Genomic DNA, 21,565 nt, shown 5'->3' on the forward strand with positions numbered 1-21,565 from the left:
TCATAATCATACAAGTGCTTCACAGCAGAATACATCAAAGCCTTCATTGCATAAAAAAGGGACACAACAGCCTTTGTGAGGGGTCAGCTGAGACTGCCTACCACACATTACACTCTTCAATGAATGTGTTTCTCCAAACAGCACACAAACAAGTTCATTTATATACTACTTTGCAGAGGACGGCAATTACAGCGTGTATGTTCTCTTTAGCACCGATACTGGAAACAAATCGTTCTCATTCTGAGCAGAAAAAAAAGGCAAGTTATAAAGACATCAGTGATTCAATTCTCTATCTGTTACTGCATTTACAATACTGATTAAATTTGTGTACAGTACATAGAAGGATTAAATGTCATCCAAACATTATTTTCAACCACAATTTTGTATTATACTCAGAAAAAAACATTTTTATTGTTGCCTGATGTCAATCATGCTATTTAAAGTGCACGAAAAATTAATGACAACATTGTTAGGTATAATTCATAAACATGTGTGTACAATATTTTATTATTTATTATACCTTAGAGTATACTTAATAGCTCAAATTGACATATTAAATGCTCACATGCATTTTGTGAACATTAATTTTTATTCACTGCCCAAGTATTTTACATTTTTATCATAATTAGAGGACACAGCATTTTACTTCCAACTGAAAAATACTCACTTTATGTAATACATTTGGAAAAAATGTCCATTTACATTCTTTAGTGCCTTATATAGTCTTTTATGCAAAGGCAACTTTACTGTCTAACTCTACCTGCTCTGATTTAGCAGCATTTTTACCCAAGACCACATTGCTATGTTTAGGTTTGAAAGACACAAAATACCTCCAACAACACACAATATAAACCAGTGGAAACAAAACAGCAGCTCATGATACAATAAGGCTTAACATATAACTATACTTTTCAGGCTTTTATAGCATATGGTGAGTCTGTTATACAGAAATAAAGAATTGGTTTTCTTTTCATTTCTTCTTTAGGAACAAGTGTCTGATTTCATTGCATACTTTTTTAGGTGGCTGGATGTTTCCAATCCTTACTTCTTTATGGCAGCTTATATAAGTTTCAGAGATACCCATGATCAACCATATTATAAACAGCTCTCATGAGTGGCTCCTACTTATATAAGCAAACCAACTGAAATTTTCTGAGTATAGCTTCCTTATCTGAGTGAAGGTTGTGAGATAAGACTCCATGTGTATATCTAGAGACTAAATGAGTTCAGAGGGCTTATCTTTATTTGCCAATTTATGTGTTTGTACAAATGTAAAGCACCATAAATCAAAGCAGCAGTTCTTAAAGAATAAAATTGATAATTCTAAAATAGTCAATGAAGTAGCAAAAAAAGAATACTTTAGTTCTAAAGGAATTTTTTTTAAATTGAAATGAAGTATCAATGCTATCATTAGACTTACTATAATAGAAAAAAAATACCTTGATCAGCATAGAAGAGACCGGTGACAAGGACTGTGTAGGTCAATTTTCCATTAGGTTTATCTGGGGCAAGCCATTTTAACTGAACTTCTTTGGACCCATCAACAGTAGCAAATATATCAACTGTTCCCTCGGGGAAAGCTTCCATGGTCCGAGCTTCTACCTGTAAGTTTAACCATGAGATTGAGGTTTGTTACCATAGTTTACAAATAGAGAAGGAATAAGAAATGCAAAATTTTAAGGAAAATTATTTAGTTAGAAAAAAAAAAATGTAACTAACACTTCAGGTGTCCTAATTTTTAAGCATTTTACTTTCTATTGTTTGAAGCTCTCCAGCAACTATCGTACTTTATATGGAGACTCCTGTAAGGAACAGGAAATAAATACTGGGAAAGAATGAAAGATTAATTTCTTGAAAATATCATTGCACCTCATGTGAATGAATGATCTCAGCTTAGCGCTAGAGAGGAAGCAGCAAGAGAAGACCACAGATTTTTTAGTTTCTGCATTTTAAAAGACAACTGTAAGGAACATGCATTTAAATGCTGTAGTAAAATACTGTAGATATTTCAGAGAAAATATATCCTTTGGGGTGTATTGGTTACTCCCTGAATTAATTTCTAATTTCACCTAACAAATATAAGTTGCAATAAATAGTAGATCTTTAAAAGAGAACAAAATATGTTTATAGAACTAGAAAATGTAAAGAATATGGAAGATTTTTTAATATCAATAAATACTGGTTCAATATTATAGAAATTAAGAATTTAAATTTAATAACTTGTAGTAAATGTTCAGTGCTGTGGAACAAAATCATTTGCTATGATGTTACTTATGGCAACAAGTTGGTTTCTCATACATTAATTATTTGGTGTTTCCTAAGGTATAACATGGTTTCACACCTTTCTAAGTGCCTCTCAGCTACAGGTTCATGGGAGTGCTAATAAACGCTATTTTTAATCTGCCACACCTGCTCTGCCATCAAAATAACCAAACATACTTTCTCTGTCCTTGAAACAAGAATGTTTTATTTTTTAGCATGTAAAATTTGGGAAGCTTTTTCTTTATAAGTACCAGGTTAGATCTGTGATGTGCATCAGTACCTCTACATGTGTTTCTATATTTATACACTCTATTATATTTAAAATAGCTGAGCACTTGCAGTAAACTCAATAGGATAAAGTACATGCTTAAAGATAAACAAATGCTTCACAGATTTATTGGATCAGTGACACATTGATTATTTGGGTACTTTAGTCAAAAACATCCTTATGGAAGAATTTGACTGAACTGTGCCTTCTAAGCTAAAATAATTTCCTGTAAAGTTGTGCTACTAAATGCTGGTACTCCAATCTCATCCCATCAGAAACATGGAGAAATTAATATAAACCATTTTTTCTACTGAAGAGGATTTAAATATTCTTAAAACAGTATGAATTTATAGCAAACTATTTTATAGCAAACTATACCACATCTGAAACAGCTGCCAACAGCTGTATTGTGTCTCTAGCCTTTTCTTTATGACCTGTTACTCTTTCCAGTATAAAACATATTGAAACACTGTTTAGAATCAGTATATGTAGTATCTTCTACAGGTACACCTCTGCAGTGTATTTTGCAAGCAATATTTTGTGCAAAAAATATATACCTTCTGTATATAAACATATGATGCAGAAAACCTGTTTCATGTTTCTTTTTCTAAACATTATTTATACATAATTCTGTAATATTTTCAGATATTTTTATTAATAATAAAAAGACTTAATAACACTATATGAGTAGCGCTAAATCATAGGATTAAAAAAAATAATATAGGGAAAACACTGTTATCTGTCTAAGTTTTTTAAAAAATGTATAGCATACACATAAGCTAAAACCTGAAATTTCAGTTTAATAGCAGTGGGTTGAGATGACAAATATTCAGTGTTGACCATTTCCATTTATTTACAAGATATTTACAAAAGCTAACACTTTTCAAAACCAGAAGAATTTTATAATCTCCTGAATTCCTCTAAAGAATCTATTAGATGTTACATTATTTCTTGATAATCCATATTTTTATTCCTTTTTAAGCAACAAAAGCCAATTAGAACAGATGCAAAAGCAATATCTTGGCTTTCCTAGAAAGAGATTAAAATTTAGCATTTCTTAATTTACATGTTATTAATTTGTATCTCACTTGAAAATAAATCAGTCACTGGAAAAAATAAATTAAACAAAAACTATCTAGCCCACAGTAACTGCTAATGTTCCCATAATCGATTAAGATCTTCAGAGCCACCTTCAGAAACATAAGCTGGAGAAATTCCGTATTTAGGATAGTCACATAGCATTCATTCATCGATTAGGTCACATTAAGCACAAGATCAGCAACAAAAATAGCTGGAAGCATCTCAGTTTACTACTGGGAGATGTCTCCCATACTATTTAGAGTACAGGCAAAACATTTGGTTGGTTTTTTTGTTGTTGTTTTTTGTTTGTTGGTTTGTTTTTTTTCAAGTGCTGGATTTATTCTGTAATTGATATAAAAATCTTTCAAAAAAATCAGATGAAGATGCAGTGCTTTAAATTCCTGGCAGCACTTAGGTGAGCCTAAATAAAGATGTTGTACTTCAATTCCTGTGATTAGAGATGGATCGCTGGCTTTAGAAAACAGTTTGTGTACTGATCATGGGATGCAGATGGGTATTGGCTACAGCGACCCCTACTTTGAATTGTTTCAAAAGTCAAGTTATACGTCTGCAGTTCAGTGGAGAGGTGAAAAAAGGCTACTAAAAATATTTTTTAAAACCCTAATACTGCTGTTCTGTTCTGTCCTTGTGATGTCTATTTAATAGGATAGAAGTACTGAAAACATACATATTTCATCTGTATGCAAACTCTGGTAATGACTTAGATATCACTACTAACAAAATGGATTAAGTTACCACACATCAAACACCTTAAAACAAGGTTTGCTTATGGGGTATATATGAAATTGTAAAAATTGCACAAGAAAAATTGGCAAAAAGCCATTCAAGCTTTTAAGAGTAAATATCGTTCAAAGTAGAGCAAGCTATAAAATGTTTAATAGTCATAAAGTCTAATCTTCTACAGATAGATGATGTTACTAGCATTTGAAAGAAAGCAATCTTGAAAAGAATATTGAAAATACGACTAACGAATTATATCATAACAGTAAAATCTGGAGGTTCTTTCCAGAGGACAAGATAGTGATATTACAAATTATGATGAAAAAATAAACAGAACAACATAAAAAACTCCCAGATATTATTTTTTTCTTTTTTATTCCTTTTCTTGTTAGCAAAATTAAAAGTGCACATATAAAGTTGAATTAAACAAAAAATTAGATCTCAGAATTAACACAGGTTTCTTTCTCAGTTATGCCTGAAAACAAAACCAAGCATAGTAGATATTATTTCAGTTATTCATCAGCTACAGTACTATGAAATCATACTGGACTTAACAGTTCTGTTACATGTCTAAAAATCTTTAACAAAATAAAAAAGCCTCAGAAGGCTTCTGCTTCACATGCCAAATTTAATATTCCTGTATTCTCAAATCCTGAAAAAACTGAGCGCTGTACAAGACTGTTAAAATATGTCCATTATAATATTTTGATCACATACTTGCATTCAAAAGATATTTATGTATCCCCATATTTTCGTTGCTCCTGTTGCCACTTCTGGCTTCTGTAATTCTCAAATTAACTTTAGTCCTTTCAGTCAGGCAGCTAGAAATATGCTCGTTACTGAAACAGTAACTCTTTCTTTATATACATCCTTATAAATCTGGCTAAAGCACATCTGCACCTTTCAAACATATTAACTCTATTTAATTTAAATAATGTGTGTTTCAGCTCAAATTTTGCCTTTCTTCACTGTAGTATGTTCTACTTTGGAACAGTGCCTAACAGTGACCTATCAAATCTTTAGCAGCTCTTAAACAGGATTTTTTTTTAAATGTCACATTTTGCCAGATGGGTTAGTACTGACCAGAGTGAATCATCACCATTTACTCTGATATTCACTGTCATCTGACATTTATTACACTCCCAGAATGCAAATTAAGGTACTCACCAGTGGACCAAAAGCACAGCCTTTTGCAGTACACGCCTGGACTCTGAAGGAATGCAGACTCCAAGGAGGAAGTCCATAAGCATAACAACTTAGCTGTGATGAATTTTGCATCAGAACACCATCCATATACAATCCATAGCTAGTAATAACACCTATAAAACAATGTGATAGCACTCAATATCTAAAGAGCTACAGAGTTTAGAAGAAAACTAATGCTACAGGCATTAGGGTGTTAGTAGGAGTATTTCAAACAGTTTGCACTTAATCAGGTATGTGTTTAAGGAGGACTGCGTATGCAACACTTAGAAGAAACACATTCTCCCATCTTTCAACTGTTGAAAACCTTGCAAGTGTATTGCATGTTTTGAAAACAATTACACTGTTCCAGAGATACCCCTTAACAAACGTTTCTGAAGAGCAGCTAACATCACCTTGGAATCATGAAAAGTGAGGCAATTCTTTTTCACAACCTACTCTGCATATGGCTATTGAAACAAGAACTAGAAAGACACACAAAACCATCTCACATCTTAACAGTTTTAGACTTAAAAAAAAATAATGATCTACAATGTAATTGAAACATTGAAGGACAATTTAGGACAGTGCTATAATGACAATAAATTGGTAACAAATAATTTTTTCACACAAAACACCTTACTGATACTCATTCTTGTTTATAATTATCTGAGATTTTATGCATTTTGCCAATAAACTAGATACTTAATTTTTTATTTTTTAAACAGTTTTACCCACTTTTCTAAACAAAACCACAAAATAGTATGGATTGCTGTTTCCTTCCCAGTATGCCGTAGAAAAAGTCCTGAAGTAAATTATTCCTTATCTATTCAAACTAAAGAAAGAAAACACATTTTCAAACATTAACAAGACTTTTAGATACAGGACAGAATTGTCCTTCTGGTGTAATTGGCTAATACTAACTCAAAAATTTCAGGTGATTGTTTATTCCATTTATAAGGAAATCTAAATCTCTGTTCTTCCAAAGGTGCATGATAGTATAGCATGAATCTTGTACAGACCATATATACACAGTGTTTTGAATTTAATGAACTAAAGACCAAATTTTACAGATTTGCTTAGACTTTGGAAGCTGAGCTTGCAAAGGAATCCTTTTTCTCAGGGTTAGTCCTCCATCTTACTCACTTCTGAATATTCTCCTTTTTTTAAAGCTAATTAAGTGTGAAATCTTAAGGCCAATAAATGCAAAGCTATAGGATTCATTTGAAGTGAGTTCAGTTTAGAGGATGGCTTCTAATCTTCTCATTATAGAAAACATCTTCATAATGTAAAAAGTATAGCTCAGTTTGTCTTTCTTTCCCTTAAAACAGAATTGTTTGAAACTACATTGAGGAAGATTCTGTGTGAAACTGAGAAAAGATTTTCCCCTCTACTGAATGAAGAAATGCTTCGTAAATAAAAGTGTATACACAACTGTTTTGGCTAAGCTTTGAAGAGTTATACCTCAAAAGACTTATATGCTAAAGCAATGCAGAGTATAGTGAAGTTATTCACAGATTCCTTGATTTTCTCTTTTCGAAAAGTGAGAGGCTAAACTCAAGTCAGCAGAGACGTGCATGTGGGAGGAAGTTCTGGTAAATCTCATACTATCAATCCTACCACATTTGACAGGCTTCCTAAAGCAAAAATCCCTTGGGGTTCTGTGTCCAGTTGCTTGTAAAGCAAGGGCATTAGTGGTTGGTATTTGCCCTACATTGAATAAACAAATTTTTTATATATATAAAAGTATTATATTTATCTCAGAGGAAAAATGTGAACACTGGCATTAAGGAGGTGTTCTACATGGGAAAAAAACCCCAATGCTGAAGTACCTGTATCAGTAGCACTAACCCTTTAAAGTAATGGGTTATTAATTCATTTGATTATTTATGGTAACAGCATGAATCGTGATGAGATCATTTGATATTAATGTGGGTGTCATATGTACCTCTACAGGATCTCCACTGTAACTCAGTATTAATTAACTGGATAGTTATTTTAAAGTGTTCCTAAAACCACAGCACTATGGAGCATCTACACTCTGAGAAGCAGCTTGCTGGTCAATACTGAGCTTTTGTTAGTCCTCCCAGTACTGTCAGAGAGCAATCGTCTCTAATAAGCTGATCTATTATCTCTTGATTTTACTTCTGCCTTTGCCTTATATGACTCTGAAGGACAAAATTACAGAATGAAAAGAAAGAAAAAATGTACATTTCAGAACAAAAGGGTCTGATTTGGAAATGTAAAGCCTTTTTTTAAAATCAGGCAATAATACTTTTCATCCAGGGATAAATAACTTAGCCTCTCTATTTCAGCGGTGTATGTTTCCCAAGCATACTGAGAAGTTCAAAGTTTGTCCAAAGTTTATGTACTTCTCAAGACTTGCTGGAAATTCCTGGTTTACCATCCATGAAATACTAAAGAGTATGACACATTTTTGTGGTTTACAAGGTTTCACAAGTGACACATGGTCACCAAGAAAAGATGCAGTTTCTCCATAATTATTAAGTCCAGGTAGCTAGATTCAATCTTGGTTTCACTGAAGACAAAATTTCAATTGACTATAGTACAATTATGTTTAATTTTTGAAAGAAATCCAACAATGCAAATTAAGCTTAAACTGTAGAAAGCTGCACAATCTTCCCTTTTTCTTCCTCTTCTCCCCTCCCTGAGTAAGGCCATATAAACTGTCAATGATATTCCAGACATTAAAGATGAAAAAAGGTTTTGAATCTGAAGTGATACAAGCACTTTACTCTTAAGGTACAATCTAGAGGTCAAATCTTAAGCAAACATACTTTTACCTACATCAGTTTCACTGACCACAAACACAAGTTGTTTCTCCACAAGCACAAGGATTTGTAGAACCAAGTACTGAATTAGTTCACTGAATATAAACCAGTTTTTACTATACCTAATATTTCCCATACATATAGCCTTGGAAGATACAGTCCAGATCATGACTTGATTTTATCTACGACATGTACACAAGTAAAGTGAAGTTTTTGAGAAGTGATCATCTACAGAAAATTTTCAATGGTGAAAAGAGATAAGGTCACTTTTTTTTATGTGGATGGCTTTTAAAAGAGCAGACCTCAAATTATATGGCAAGACTATAAAGGATATGTTCTGAAGAATATATGATTCTTTATTGAAGCCACTAGAATAGTGAAGGCTCAAAACAGAATATCTGATGTCACATGCTATTTCATAAGCTTCTCCATATCCTGCCCTTGACTAAATGTTCAATACTGCTTATATTACACTATCTACATATGTGACACATGTCTGATAGAAATAGAGGAGGGTCCTGCTGTAAAATGACATACCTCTGGGCCATGTCCCATCAACCATTTTATTGTTGGTTTGAAAATGAGTCAAAGAAAATGTGCATATTAGAAATATATTCAGCATATAATCTTCCAAATCTTTTTTCTACACCAGGCACATAAATGACATTTCCGAAGCAACTTTCAACAAACAATTAAGTGTATAATTTTCTATTTTCTATTAAATGAATTTTTTTTCACCAAAAAAAAAAAAAAAAAAGTAAATTGGCCTTAAATTCAATGAAAAATGGATCCCAGAAATTCAATATCCATGTTTGGATAACATTAGCCTTTGATGTCTAGATGAACTCTTATCTCAAAGCTTGATTGTGTCATCTTTATGAAGAAGCCAAACAGCCTTTAATCCTATTTGCCACCTTTAGCCTAAAGGGTAGCATATTAATCCCCCTTAATTTTTTTCTAACTGGTGGCAGACAGCTGGACTCCATATATATCAAGAGAACATAGTAAAGTCTATGCTGTCCAAACCCCAGTCAGCCTACACACCCATTCAACATCAGTGACAGTAATAAGTTTCCTCAGCCCATTGAAATAAACAGTAACTTGTCATACAGTATCAGAAGAAAGAAGGGAGGTAAAGGAATGGTTCCAGAGAACTACTAAGGAGATCATCGTTTATGATATGCAAATGTTTGCAGTTCTGAGGTTTCCCCATGAAACAAAGCCAAGTTGAGTCATTTCAAAAGCACTACTTACACCTAGTAGACTAAAACTCACCGAGTTCAAACCAATTAAATCAAAAGCAGGAAACTTCTATCTTTTTGGAAGAAAAAAAAACCCAAAACCTTAGAAACTTCTGACTATGAGAATACACAAGTAAAATGCTGACGTAAGAAAATTTAGAGGAAAGTTCCTTCTGCTTTTCTTTCTTATATTTCAGTTTTCTCAACTATGATATTTTTCAGCCTCCTACACAGTTTTAAAATACTGACACAGAGAGCGATTATAAATGACATGGCCACTAGGCATCCCAAAAGATATGCTGAGAATGAACAAAATAAAGTCACCGAACAATGTAATCTTTCCTGATTAAGCAGTTGCATAGTGAGAAGTTTTACACCTTTTTTTAAAAAAAATTATTTTGCGAAATAAGGAAACGGATGAAAATAAGAAATTAGAAAGAAAAAAAATAAGAGAATGGGAAAATATGTGCTTAGTTATATGATCTTTTTGAAACTCCCCAAAAAGTGGGGCAGAAGAAAGAAGAAAAATGAAAGAAAATGTGCATATCCCTTCTTGACCACTGTGCTAGTGTGAACATATTATTATTACAATGAAAAAACAAAGTCCCTGCTCTCCTAATACCCTTCTGGCTGCCAAATGCTCATGAGATACCAATTCTTCCACTCTTAACTACTCATCAAGAGCTCACAGGTGAAAAGCAGCAGCCTTTCCCTGCAAGGCAGGACAGCAGCAGCTGATTTAGCCAAACCCCTTTCATCAGTTCCTACCCTAAGGAAAACCCTTTAACAGCAACCTGCATTCTATCCACATATACCAAAAAATAAGAACAGTACCAAGGAAAAAAATACTCCATGGGCTTCAAATAGTGAGAATATGTGAAAATATTGGAGAATATTTTAAAAGTGGAAAAATACACACAGAAGGCCTACACAGGTTGTATTCAGGATTACACAGGAGTAGACTATATGGCAAATGTGGTAACTACCTAAATGCACTGTTCAAAACTGCAATATAGAGGTGAACAGTGTTGTCATCAAGGCTGTTGACACCTCCAGTTTCCATGGATGAAAAGACAAGGGACAGAAGAATACAATTTCTTTTATAAAACTCCCCTGATTCTTATCCCATCTGCTGCTCATCCAGTTCAGATCCACAGCTTTCCTAACAAGCTATTTATTGTATTTCATAGAATCAGAGAAACATTTCCATTTAGGTTGGAAAGGACCTTTAAGATCATTGACTCGAACTGTTAACCTAACCCAACACCACATGTCCCTAAGTGCCACATCTACACATCTTTTAAATACCTTCAGGTATGGTGAATCCACCACTTCCCTGGGCAGCCTGTTCTAGTGCTTGACAACCCTTTGGTGAAGAAATTTTTCCTAATATCCAGTCTAAAACTCCCTTGGAGCAACTTGAGGCTGTTTCCTTTTGTCCTATCACTTGTTAAGTGGGAGAAGAGACCAACACCCACCTCACTATGATCTATTTCCCTTCAGATAGTTGTAGAGGGCGATGAGGTCTCCCCTGAGCCTCCTTTTCTCCAGGCTAAACAACCCCAGCTCCCTCAGCTGTTCCTCATAAGACTTGTGCTCTAGACCCTTCACCAGCTTTGTGGCGCTTCTTCGGACACACTCCAGCATCTCAGTGTGTCTTTCTTGTAGTGAGGGGCCCAAAACTGAACACAGTATTCGACATGGGGCCTCATCAGTGCTGAGTACACAGGGACAATCACTTCCCTAATCCTTCTGGCCACACTATTTCTGACACAAGCCAGGATGCCATTGGCGTTCTTGGCCACCTGGACACGCTGCTGGCTCATGTTCAGACGGCTGTCAATCAACACTCCCAGGTCCTTTTCCTCCAGGCAGCTTTCCAGCTGCTCTTCCCCAGGCCTGTAGCATTGCGTGGGGTTGTTGTGACCCAAGTGCAGGAACCAGCATGGAGCCTCGTGGAACCTCACACATTTGGCCTCAGCCCATCGATTCAGACTGGCCAGAACCCTCTGTAGACCCTTTCTACCCTCAAGGAGGTCAATACTCCTGCCCAGCTTGGTGTCATCTGCAAAATTTCTGAGGGTGCTCTAACACTCTCAGTTGTTTCCTAACAACCTATCCATTATTTTTAAAAGGAGAGCCAAGCTGTACATAGTAAATGCTGTATTAACAGAACAATACAAAGAACAAATTTAGGTACATATTCCGAACTTTTATTGTTTTAAAGGAAGCATGTGGAAATTTATTTATCAAACTATAGGTCTTTATCCTGTGCTGTTGCATATATAAACATATGTATGTATATATTTATATTTATTTGATTAGCTAAAACACTCTCTGAACTATTTGGATTTTTTCCCATAATGCAAGGATACCAGGATCAGGTCCTGACATAAACTATAACATGTAAAAAATGCCCATTTCACTGTAAATTATTCACTTCAGCCACTAAGCCACATACATGGTCTTTCTGCCTTCCTGCCTCCCCTCCTCCCCTTCCTCCCCTCCCATCCCTTACCCCTGCCCCTTTTTCCTTCCTCCTTGCTTTACTCTAAGCCTTTGCCACAGATGCTGATGGAATTTTAGAAACAAGGTTAGAGGGTTTCTAAGGGGCTAGGAGGCAAATTCTTCCAATATGACTCCTATACAAAGAACCATTAAATATCAAATACATTATTTAACAGCAAATGACATACTCATTTCTTTTTAAAAGTAATGTAAGAACTTAGAGAATATTACATATATGTAGCTCTTACAATCACCGTTTTTGGGGGAATCATTTAAAGTGTCTTGTAATGAAGCTGTACAAGTTGGATGTGCTCCACCACACTGAAAGCAGGCAAAAACTTTCAGGGGAAAAATGAAATTCATGTGAAACCACTGTGAGAAACAATTGATATATCAATATTATAAGCTAATGAAGGAAAATATTTCTGTTGCTTTAAATTCAGTGATTTCTGTATAAACGTCCTCTGCTGTGATTTAAACTGTTAGATGCATGATTGAAAAAAATCAAGGTGAATTCAAAGGCCGTATGATATTGTGCAATATCATCAGAAATGTAAAATTTGTCCAAAAGTTTTACCAGTTGATATTTCAAAATGGAAAACATTTCTAAACAAAAGAAAGTATATTATTTAACTTTGACAGCCATGGAAACGTACACCTTCAAGATGATTATGTAGAACACAAAATAATGATTATTACATAGCATTTAATGTAAAAGAAATGAATGTTTTATTGGAGGGTGAAATGAACATCCTAGACTGATATTCTCCAAGAATGCCTATTCCTCAGCTCAGTTATCCTGGAAAACATTAAACAATGAGATGCAGTACACAAGAACTATCAAAAGGGAGCACTTTTGAGCCACTGAAACCATACGATAGGCTGAAAACCACAATCTCCTAGCTGCGGACAATGATACTATCTCAGGTATTTTATGTGCTAAAATGATCATTAAAAATTAAGCACCACATATAAGCTGCCATTTAGAATATTAATTTACCTTTACTAATCATCTTTTTAACTTGAGGCTAAAAGAGTTCACTTACCATTCGGATACTCAGGCTTAGTCCATGAGATGTTAAAGGACTCAGATGAATATGACTGGGCTTTTGGAGCAGGAACACCTTCTGGTGTACTCTCATCTGTTATAGCTGTGCTAGCTTCACTTATTGAACATCCACCTCCCGTGCAAGCCTTAAAATATGAATCAAAACAAACATATTTCAATGTAAAGCCAATAATTTTAGCAATGATTTTTTGTAAAGTTTTATAAATTTTACTTATCTAAACTTATCAAGTCTGTGCTTTTTATAGAAGATACTTTTCTTAGCATAGATTTGTTACCTCTTTTTGATGTGCTACTCATGATACTTAGTTTTTAGGTATAATATAGCTAAATCATTATATTAATGTTTGACTTGTAGCATTTTGCATTTGACTATTAGTCATAATCACAATTAGATTTCCACTGCTTTTGCAGCCGCAGGTAAAGAAAATTACAGTACAGTATATATCATTTACTGTGCAAAACTCTTCTGGAATTGACTGAAAAGTTCTCACAATTTCCAGATGCAGAATACATTGAGCAAGTTGCAACACACTTTAAAAATTATCTCAAATAGTTATTGAGAAAAAAATGCCATTCAGACAGTCCTGCACTTCATGACAGCACACAAACTGGCACACAGATGCAATAAAAATAGTGAAAAACCACTCTATTATAAATCAATATGCAACACTTATTATTACATGTTTATGGATAACAAAATCAAATCATTTGTATTTCAGTTACCACGGAAGAAAAGATTGATTACACGATTTTTACATTTTGCTTGATTATGAAACAATCCAATGTGCAAGAAAATGTGCATATTGCCCCATATAACAGGCTTTGAAAATTTTACATACACAAACACAAGACTACACAGCTATGGTCCTTACATGTGCTGGTTTTCCAATTACTTGCCCTAAGATCAATGATAAGAGACAGGATTTCTTAGAGAAGTTAAAAACAATATACAAGAATATATCAACTCTGTACTGGATTTAAAGGTGCTTGGTTTAGTTTATTGTTTCTTTTTAATGTTATTGTTTAGCAATAAAATAAATCAAATCCTGAATTCAACAAAGATTCAGATTTAGACATACTCTTAATTAAAACTTATGGGACCACCTGTGTTTTTAGGAGTTGCCCACGTGCTGAAGCGGACAAGTAGCCCACTCTGGATCATCAGCACACAAAGGTAAAATTATCTTGCTGTCCAGATCTCCAGGAATAAAATGTTTCTCTCAATCAGAGAGCAGTCAGTGTATTTCCTACCCCACTCCAAAAGTGTATACTAGCCCCACGGGTAAAAATAAGAACTGTTTGTACAGGAGAGGTTATTTTATACATCAAGATTGTTTTGGATTCACTGGAAATTACACTCCCAACATAACTACAAAACTACTCCCTGTGTTCAGTTTGCTCTATCAAATAAAGATGAAATCAAGCAACCTCAGTTTTGGGAACATCCAAAAGTGGCATTTACTTTAAACATGATAGTTTCAAAAAGAAAAAAAAAAAAAGTAATCTTAGACAGATGCTCAGATAACTGTTGGCATTTTGATAGGGAAAATATTTAAGAACATCATTCTTCCAGCAAAGGCAGGCTATTCTTCAAATCATTTCAATTCTACTGACTTCATGAAGAAGCCAAAAAGACCAGCTCTGGAAGACCTCTTCCTCATTCATTCCTTACTGGCTTGATAAACAAGTTCCACTAAGACCTCCTCAGCAGTAGAGGGCATTTTCACTGAAGGGCCTAGTAACAGCAGCTTTCCTATTAATTTATTTCTTGAATTTAATGTAGCTCAGTTTTTATATCTCTGAAACTTGCTCGAGTATGAAGTTTCTGATTCTTCTAAAAAAACCCAACCCAACCCAAACAAACAGTAAAAGAAAGCTTATCTACATTTTAAATAGTAGGATTTCACATTAATGTATCCAAGTGGACTGGACACTGCTGGGACTCTGGCAATCATATCCAGTGTTGCTCAAAGCCATGGAAACCTACACCTAGATCAAGCCCCATTGTGCCATTCTGAACTTCACTGAGTAACAGATTTGAGGCAAGATGTGCAAAAAACCAAAGCATCTGGAGAGCCAAGGCACAGATACAAATCACATAACAAGACACTACACAGCAATCCTCCAGCTAGCACCCGAGCTAGCTTACCCACACAACACAGCCCTGAGGAGATATTAGCTTAAGAGTTAAATCACAAAAGCACACAAGTCATATACATGGGTGTTCCACCCCAGGTACTAAATGCAGCCTTTCTGGTTTTCATTTGGTTCCAGATTGGCCTGGCTCACCCCCATCCAGTTTAGAGCATGAACTGACAAAAAGCAATTTCCTTTGCACTAACCCATGGAGACATGACCTTAAGACTTCTCAGCTGACTTTTGGAAAGAAGAATTAGATTTGCTTATAAAACCCGTCATACTCATTTATGAAATAATTTTTTACATATTAAATGGCAGTAATATATTGTGAAAATTGTTAACAGCATACAAAGATAACATTTTTTAAACTTTATTTAATGTGCTTATATTAACCTGTCATACAAAAGTTTAAGACAGCAGCCTGTGAGGTGCTGAAAGTTCTGTTGATGAGGTCCTGATTCTTGTGTTCAAAGCTGCAACTTTTGATAACTCAACTTCCAGTTTCCCACATAAAGCAAAATCATTTTTTGCATGGATAAAAACCAAAATTAATATTACCTGTGAAGCAAGTAAAACAAAAATGTTCTAGATGATAGAAATATTTCATTCTAATCAAAATAAAAGGAAGCATTTAGTTAAGTTTCCAGTGTTAAACATATTATATTGTTGGTTTTACTTTAAAAGTTTTATTAAAATTCAGATTAAATTAAATGTGAAACACTAAATATTTCAATTTCTTTCCAAGTGTGTGTTTGATTTGTTGGTTTGTTGTGGGTTTTTGTTTCGGTTTTTTTTTTGGTTGTTTTTTTGTTTGGGTTTTTTTTTTGGGGGGGGGGAGGGGTTGGAGGAGTTGTTGGTTTTTCTTTCATCAAGTGTAACATATGGCCATGTTTAAGCTTCATAACTTGTAAATCTCCAATATTACATTCTTCTCAGACTAGTCTGACAAGTTCTAAATACAATGGATCCAAATGTTTTAAGAAAGCTCTCACATCTCAAATATATTGGGCATTTCATGCACTTTTGGACTTGACATTTTCAAAACTGCAAGAACTTTTAGATCGTTAGATCTGCCTATCACAGACCATTGCAATTTATTCAGGTAAATCTGGTTATCTTCATCACCAGAAGAAATGATCTTTTCTTACTTTCTGGTTACCACAGATGCAATGAAATATAAAAAAAAAAAAAACCAAAAAACAACACCAAACCAACCAAACAAGAAAATGAACAATAAAATATAAAGATCAAAGGTTCCTATAAACGTATTCAGTAACTTCTAAAAAAAGCTGTACATGTTGATGAAGTGAACACAAAGTCCACGCAACACTTCTTTGTTTTAACCACATCCCAAGGAAGAGCCATCAAAAGAAGCTGTTCTGGTTGCTCACCAGATTCTGGCTGTTAGTTCTGCCCTGATGCTCCCTCCTTGTGCCCCCATGCACAGGAGCTGACCCCGAGTAAAGAAGAGATACGGCACAATGAAGGACAGCACAAACTCTTTTGATAGTGCCGCTTGCTTATAAAGGCATAAAATGCTTGTTTAAAGTATTGCCTTAGTTTTGGACATGGTGCTACTTTATATGCTATATAATTTACTATGCTGAAATATCTAGGCACAAATGAATTAATTTCAACATGAATCTAAGCTTTAATTAGACTGAATATCCTTGCTTTTTCAAGTTCAAGTCAGGTCCTTATCATTACCTGAAGGTAGTTTATTTTTTGTGGTATAATATTTAGAACATTCAAGAGCATGTTAAGAAAAAATGAATGCATACCCAGTCTACATAAATGTAAATTTATTCATAATCAAGAGCAGAATATTTTTCTGTGGCATTTATCAAAGCAAATATCCTTATATAGGTATTGTTATAAAATGAGCAGTGTGCTTAAAACAAGGGACAATCCCATGCTTTTATGCACATATTTTCAGGTTTGTTAGTGAGCTGAAGCTGTTCTATTTCATCACAAAATAAAACCAATAATAAAGAAATGCAGTGAAAACACCAAGATCTTTTAAAAAATGTTTTGAATAAACAAACTGCTACTTTACAACAAACTCTCTACTATTTCCTTCTACATCCAGATTTCATGAAGAAAAAGCAAATTATCATGGTACAAAATGTGGAAGGCTTAAATTTTCAGATAAATATTTTCTTGTAAATTGGGGGCAGGAGACATTTTTTAAGTCTTTCATGTATTTCTGGTCAATCCTCTGTTAGTTATGATCCAACTTATCCTTGAAAAATATCTGTATTTAAATTACATATACATTTTTTTGAGGGCCTATTCTGAAACAAAATACCTACCGTTGTTCAGGATAGCACATTCCCCTTAGTTTCAGAAAGAAGAGGTTAAACAAAGTGGACACATGAACCATTAAGTATTTAAGATGTTAACAATATCGGAATAATTTTCACCATTTTACACCTCTACTACACATCTTTAAAACTTACAGCTAGTTTTATGAGGTATTCAGTACCCGGGAAAAGCTGCTGAATAGTAAAATCCAGAAAAAGTTCTGTGCTGTTATAGATTACATTCCACTTTGTAAAATTCTGCTCATTGTTGGCAATATAAATTATGTAACGATCTAGGATTCCATTTACTTCTGCTGGTTCTTTCCATCTGCAAATAAATGCAAAATATGATTAAGACCAGCAAAGATTCAGGCCATACTGAAAAATATAAGGCAGACTTTGTGGGGTTTATTTTAACAATATGAAACCATAGTTGTGTCACCATAAAAATAAATCTAAGGCATACTTCTAATGCAGTATTTGTACTCAGTAGATAAATGATTACAGTAACACACAAAGCAGAGGCTACAAAATGGGCATATCACCAGAACATTTCCTGAACTGAAGTTTGCAGAGGCTATGCCCATATGTAGGTTATACTGATTGCGTAAAGACAAAATGGAAATTAAGTTGGCAAGTGATAATCAGAAGGTTCACAGAACCACTAAACTAATCACTTCTATGCATTTAATCATAATAAATTTAATTTTATGTCACAAACCCTTCCCCTGATTGAACTCACTGGAATTCTTGAATAAACTGATACACTATTGTGTTGTTAGAAAAGAAGAAATCCTTACTTACTGTACATATATTGTTCTAGAATCCAAAACCATCAGGAGCGGGGCATCTACATGAGATGGTGGCAGCTGTGCTGTAAACAAGGTGACCTGGGAACTGTTTGTACAGCCAGCAAGCGTGCACGCAGTGAGCAGAAACTGGTGTGGCGTAAAAACTGCTAAATCTAGGGGAAAAAAAAAAGGAATATAAATTTACTTAGTATATTAATTTTACCTTGTTTTTCTGTAACTTTAAGAAGGTAGTAAATTCAGAAAATCAAGAGTAATAGGGACCCATATCTCTTAAATGTTTTAGATTTGTCCCGGAGGCATGAATAGGTGCTGGCTGTTTAACAGCAAATAACTGCAAATTCTGACTACTAATAGGTCTATGGGGCACAGTTTAGTTGAGATGACCCCATTGTACGCACATTTACACTCAAATGTACACCACCCAAACAAAACAAAGATGTTAGCCTCTTAGGTGCTACATAATATATCAATTTGCTACAGTGGCAAATGAACACCTTTAAAATGATTAAATCAAATCAAATTAATGGAAAAATAAGTACAGGTTCATTAACACAGCCAGGTTATATATTTTTTTTTAAATGTACTGTATGCTACATAAATATCAAGCATCAATACATACAATGATTCACTCCATGCAGATTTCACTATAAGCATGAACACAAAGGAAGCTCATTGTTGTCATCACTCCTACTGGCCTGTTCTCTCTTTGCCTGTTTGTTTTCAGCTGCATGAATGCCAAATATTTGTAAAATATATTTCAGTAAACACAACATGTCTAATAGTATAACAAAGCAACTCTTAAATGGTTATTTAATATGAAGCTATCTTGGGTTTCAATTACTGCAGAAAATGGTGAATAAAATGTAGCATTTTTGTTGAATAAATTTTCTAAAAGATCTTTAACTTCATATATTCTTCCCTATACTAATAAAGGAATGGCTGTCAGAAAAAATTATAGCAGGAAAGTAATGCAGACATAGTCTTCTAATCTTTTTCTTCTTTTATTAAAATACAAATCATAGATTTTAATAAGCAAATCCTTTAAGAAGGAATTTACAGTTGAGGTTTTGGCAACAGTATAAGGTATACAAGCAAAATGCATATAATATAGATACACATTTTTAGTACGCCAGAAAAGTTCTGGATTTTTGAAAGACATAACAAATGCTAGTGTTTTCAGAGCCAAATACTATTATAATTTTGTACAAAAATATTTCTGAGCACAAATTCAAAAATTGCAACTGTGTGACAAAGACATCACCAAAGCAGAAATGTTGTAGATCCAACTTCTTTCTCATTAGTTTTCCCCTCATATAATGTTTCCAGTCCCTGCTGGAATGGAATTCCTTCTGATTTACTCCACCCTATGTGAGGAGCAAATGAACTCATGCATTTTTATCGAAAACACAATATCACTCAGTATTATTGTTCTACCATTCTCCATTCTGCCATGGAGCACATGGCAAAGTGTGAGTTAAAAAATATGCAGTAACTAAAAAAAAAAAAAATCATCAAGTGAATGCCTGTATCACAGTGACATGTTTAATCAACATAATGGGGGTGACTTTACCAGGGTTAAGCAGTGCTTATGTGGGTGAGAGGGGGAAAGCACACTCTAGAGCAGGTGCTCAAGCTGGCTCAGCAAGCAGAGAAAGTAAACTCCACATACTGCATCGACTGTATTGCCATCAGAGAAGCCACAAAAAGTACAGATGGAGATGGAAGTCTGTGAGACGAGTATCAGATACTCCTGAGACAAGTATCAGATACTCCATGTTCTGGGTGGGTAAACAAGTGACCAGAAGGGTTTTACTTTTATCAATGCAAAAATGAACAGTTGAAAGCAATCCATGGCACCTATTTAATTCATGTCATTGTAAACAGTGAATACAGATTCTTCTCTCTAAGTTGAAACTGTATTGTGGGGCTTCAGTTAGCAGAGTGAACATAACACAAGGGGAAGTAGAAGATAAAAAGTGGATTTCTCCTTTTCCACTTGTTTATGGTGGATCACTGTCTTCCTTGTACACAGATTTGGGATGGGGGTTGGGGAGAGGTATCTTCCTCTCCTTTAAGAAAAATTCCTCATCAAGGAACTGCTGTTTTTTTTTAAAGGTAGCTTGTACTAAAACCCTGATTTGATGCTCACTGTAGCTGATAAGACTACTTGCATGCATAAGAGTTCCTGGTAAGACTTGTTAAATTTGAAGAGAGAAAATCTTTGTCAAGGACCAAGAGAATGAAAGATGAAAAAAAATGTTTTATTTCCCTCCCTCAAAAAAAAGCGACTATAAGTTACTATGTGTGTCTCAGTGCCTGGAATGGAAAAAGCAAAAAGAGAAGACAGGGAAACATGCAAAGTTTAAAAGAACAGGAATAACAAGGAACAGAAACACAGAACATATGAGCAGCAAGATCCTTTAGGATCAACTGATAAGTATACTGAGAGGGGAAGAAGGCAGGCAGGCAGGCAGGCAGGCAGGCAGGAAGTTAAAAAAAAAGTAGAAAAATAAAATATGGAAAAAGCAACATATCTCCAAGATCAAAGGAAATTTTTATTCCTCATCTTGATTTAATAATGCCAATGTATTTTGAATAATAAATGCTGAATAGGAAGTTTCAGTGGAATCTGAGAGATTTAAGTGGGATAAAGACTCAAAAGAAAAATTACTTTAGAGGGAGCAGAAGAAGATAATACAGAAATTAGAGTCTTCAGAATGTCACTCAAAGCATGAGCTTCGCAGCCAATGCAAATCACCTTCATCAAGGTTTGGATGAGCTCACAAAGATAGTACAGGTAGTGTTTCTAAAAGGTTAGAACTAGAAACTGACAAATTGAACAATAAAAATCACATTACATCATAACTGATGCAATTATTTGTCACAATCTGATCTGGCAGATATTTTCTTATGTAGAGTTCAAAGTGTTTCATAATGGATCACTGGATTCAAACAACTACAGATACAAACATGAATCTGAATGAGGAGGGAAGAGGTTCTGAAAACTACAAAGCCACTGTTTGTCAAGGTCCTCTAGCAACAATGTCTTGTTTTCCATTTGCTTGATTGCATGATTTGCATAAGATCAAATGTAGGCAATTGTAGACATGAAAAACAGATCACACTCAAACACATTAAAAATGGATCCACAAGCATTATCTAGAAATG

The 21,565-nt window shown here is 34.4% G+C and overlaps 1 protein-coding gene across 1 annotated transcript in view; it reads right to left on the bottom strand.

The window, feature by feature from the left end:
* Positions 1 to 21,565, bottom strand: part of USH2A (usherin) — a 388,963-nt gene that overhangs the window by 176,080 nt on the left and 191,318 nt on the right. Inside the window, exons 32-36 of the mRNA XM_026844632.1 lie at positions 18,390 to 18,549; positions 17,742 to 17,913; positions 13,121 to 13,268; positions 5,519 to 5,670; positions 1,440 to 1,602 (exon numbers count right to left, since the gene is read on the bottom strand). Of these exons, the coding sequence (XP_026700433.1) occupies positions 1,440 to 1,602; positions 5,519 to 5,670; positions 13,121 to 13,268; positions 17,742 to 17,913; positions 18,390 to 18,549 (795 nt within the window). The remainder of the gene's footprint in view (positions 1 to 1,439; positions 1,603 to 5,518; positions 5,671 to 13,120; positions 13,269 to 17,741; positions 17,914 to 18,389; positions 18,550 to 21,565) is intronic.

This window comes from Athene cunicularia (genome assembly GCF_003259725.1).
Source record: "Athene cunicularia isolate RWA chromosome 3 unlocalized genomic scaffold, athCun1 chr3_part1, whole genome shotgun sequence".
NCBI lineage: Eukaryota > Metazoa > Chordata > Aves > Strigiformes > Strigidae > Athene > Athene cunicularia.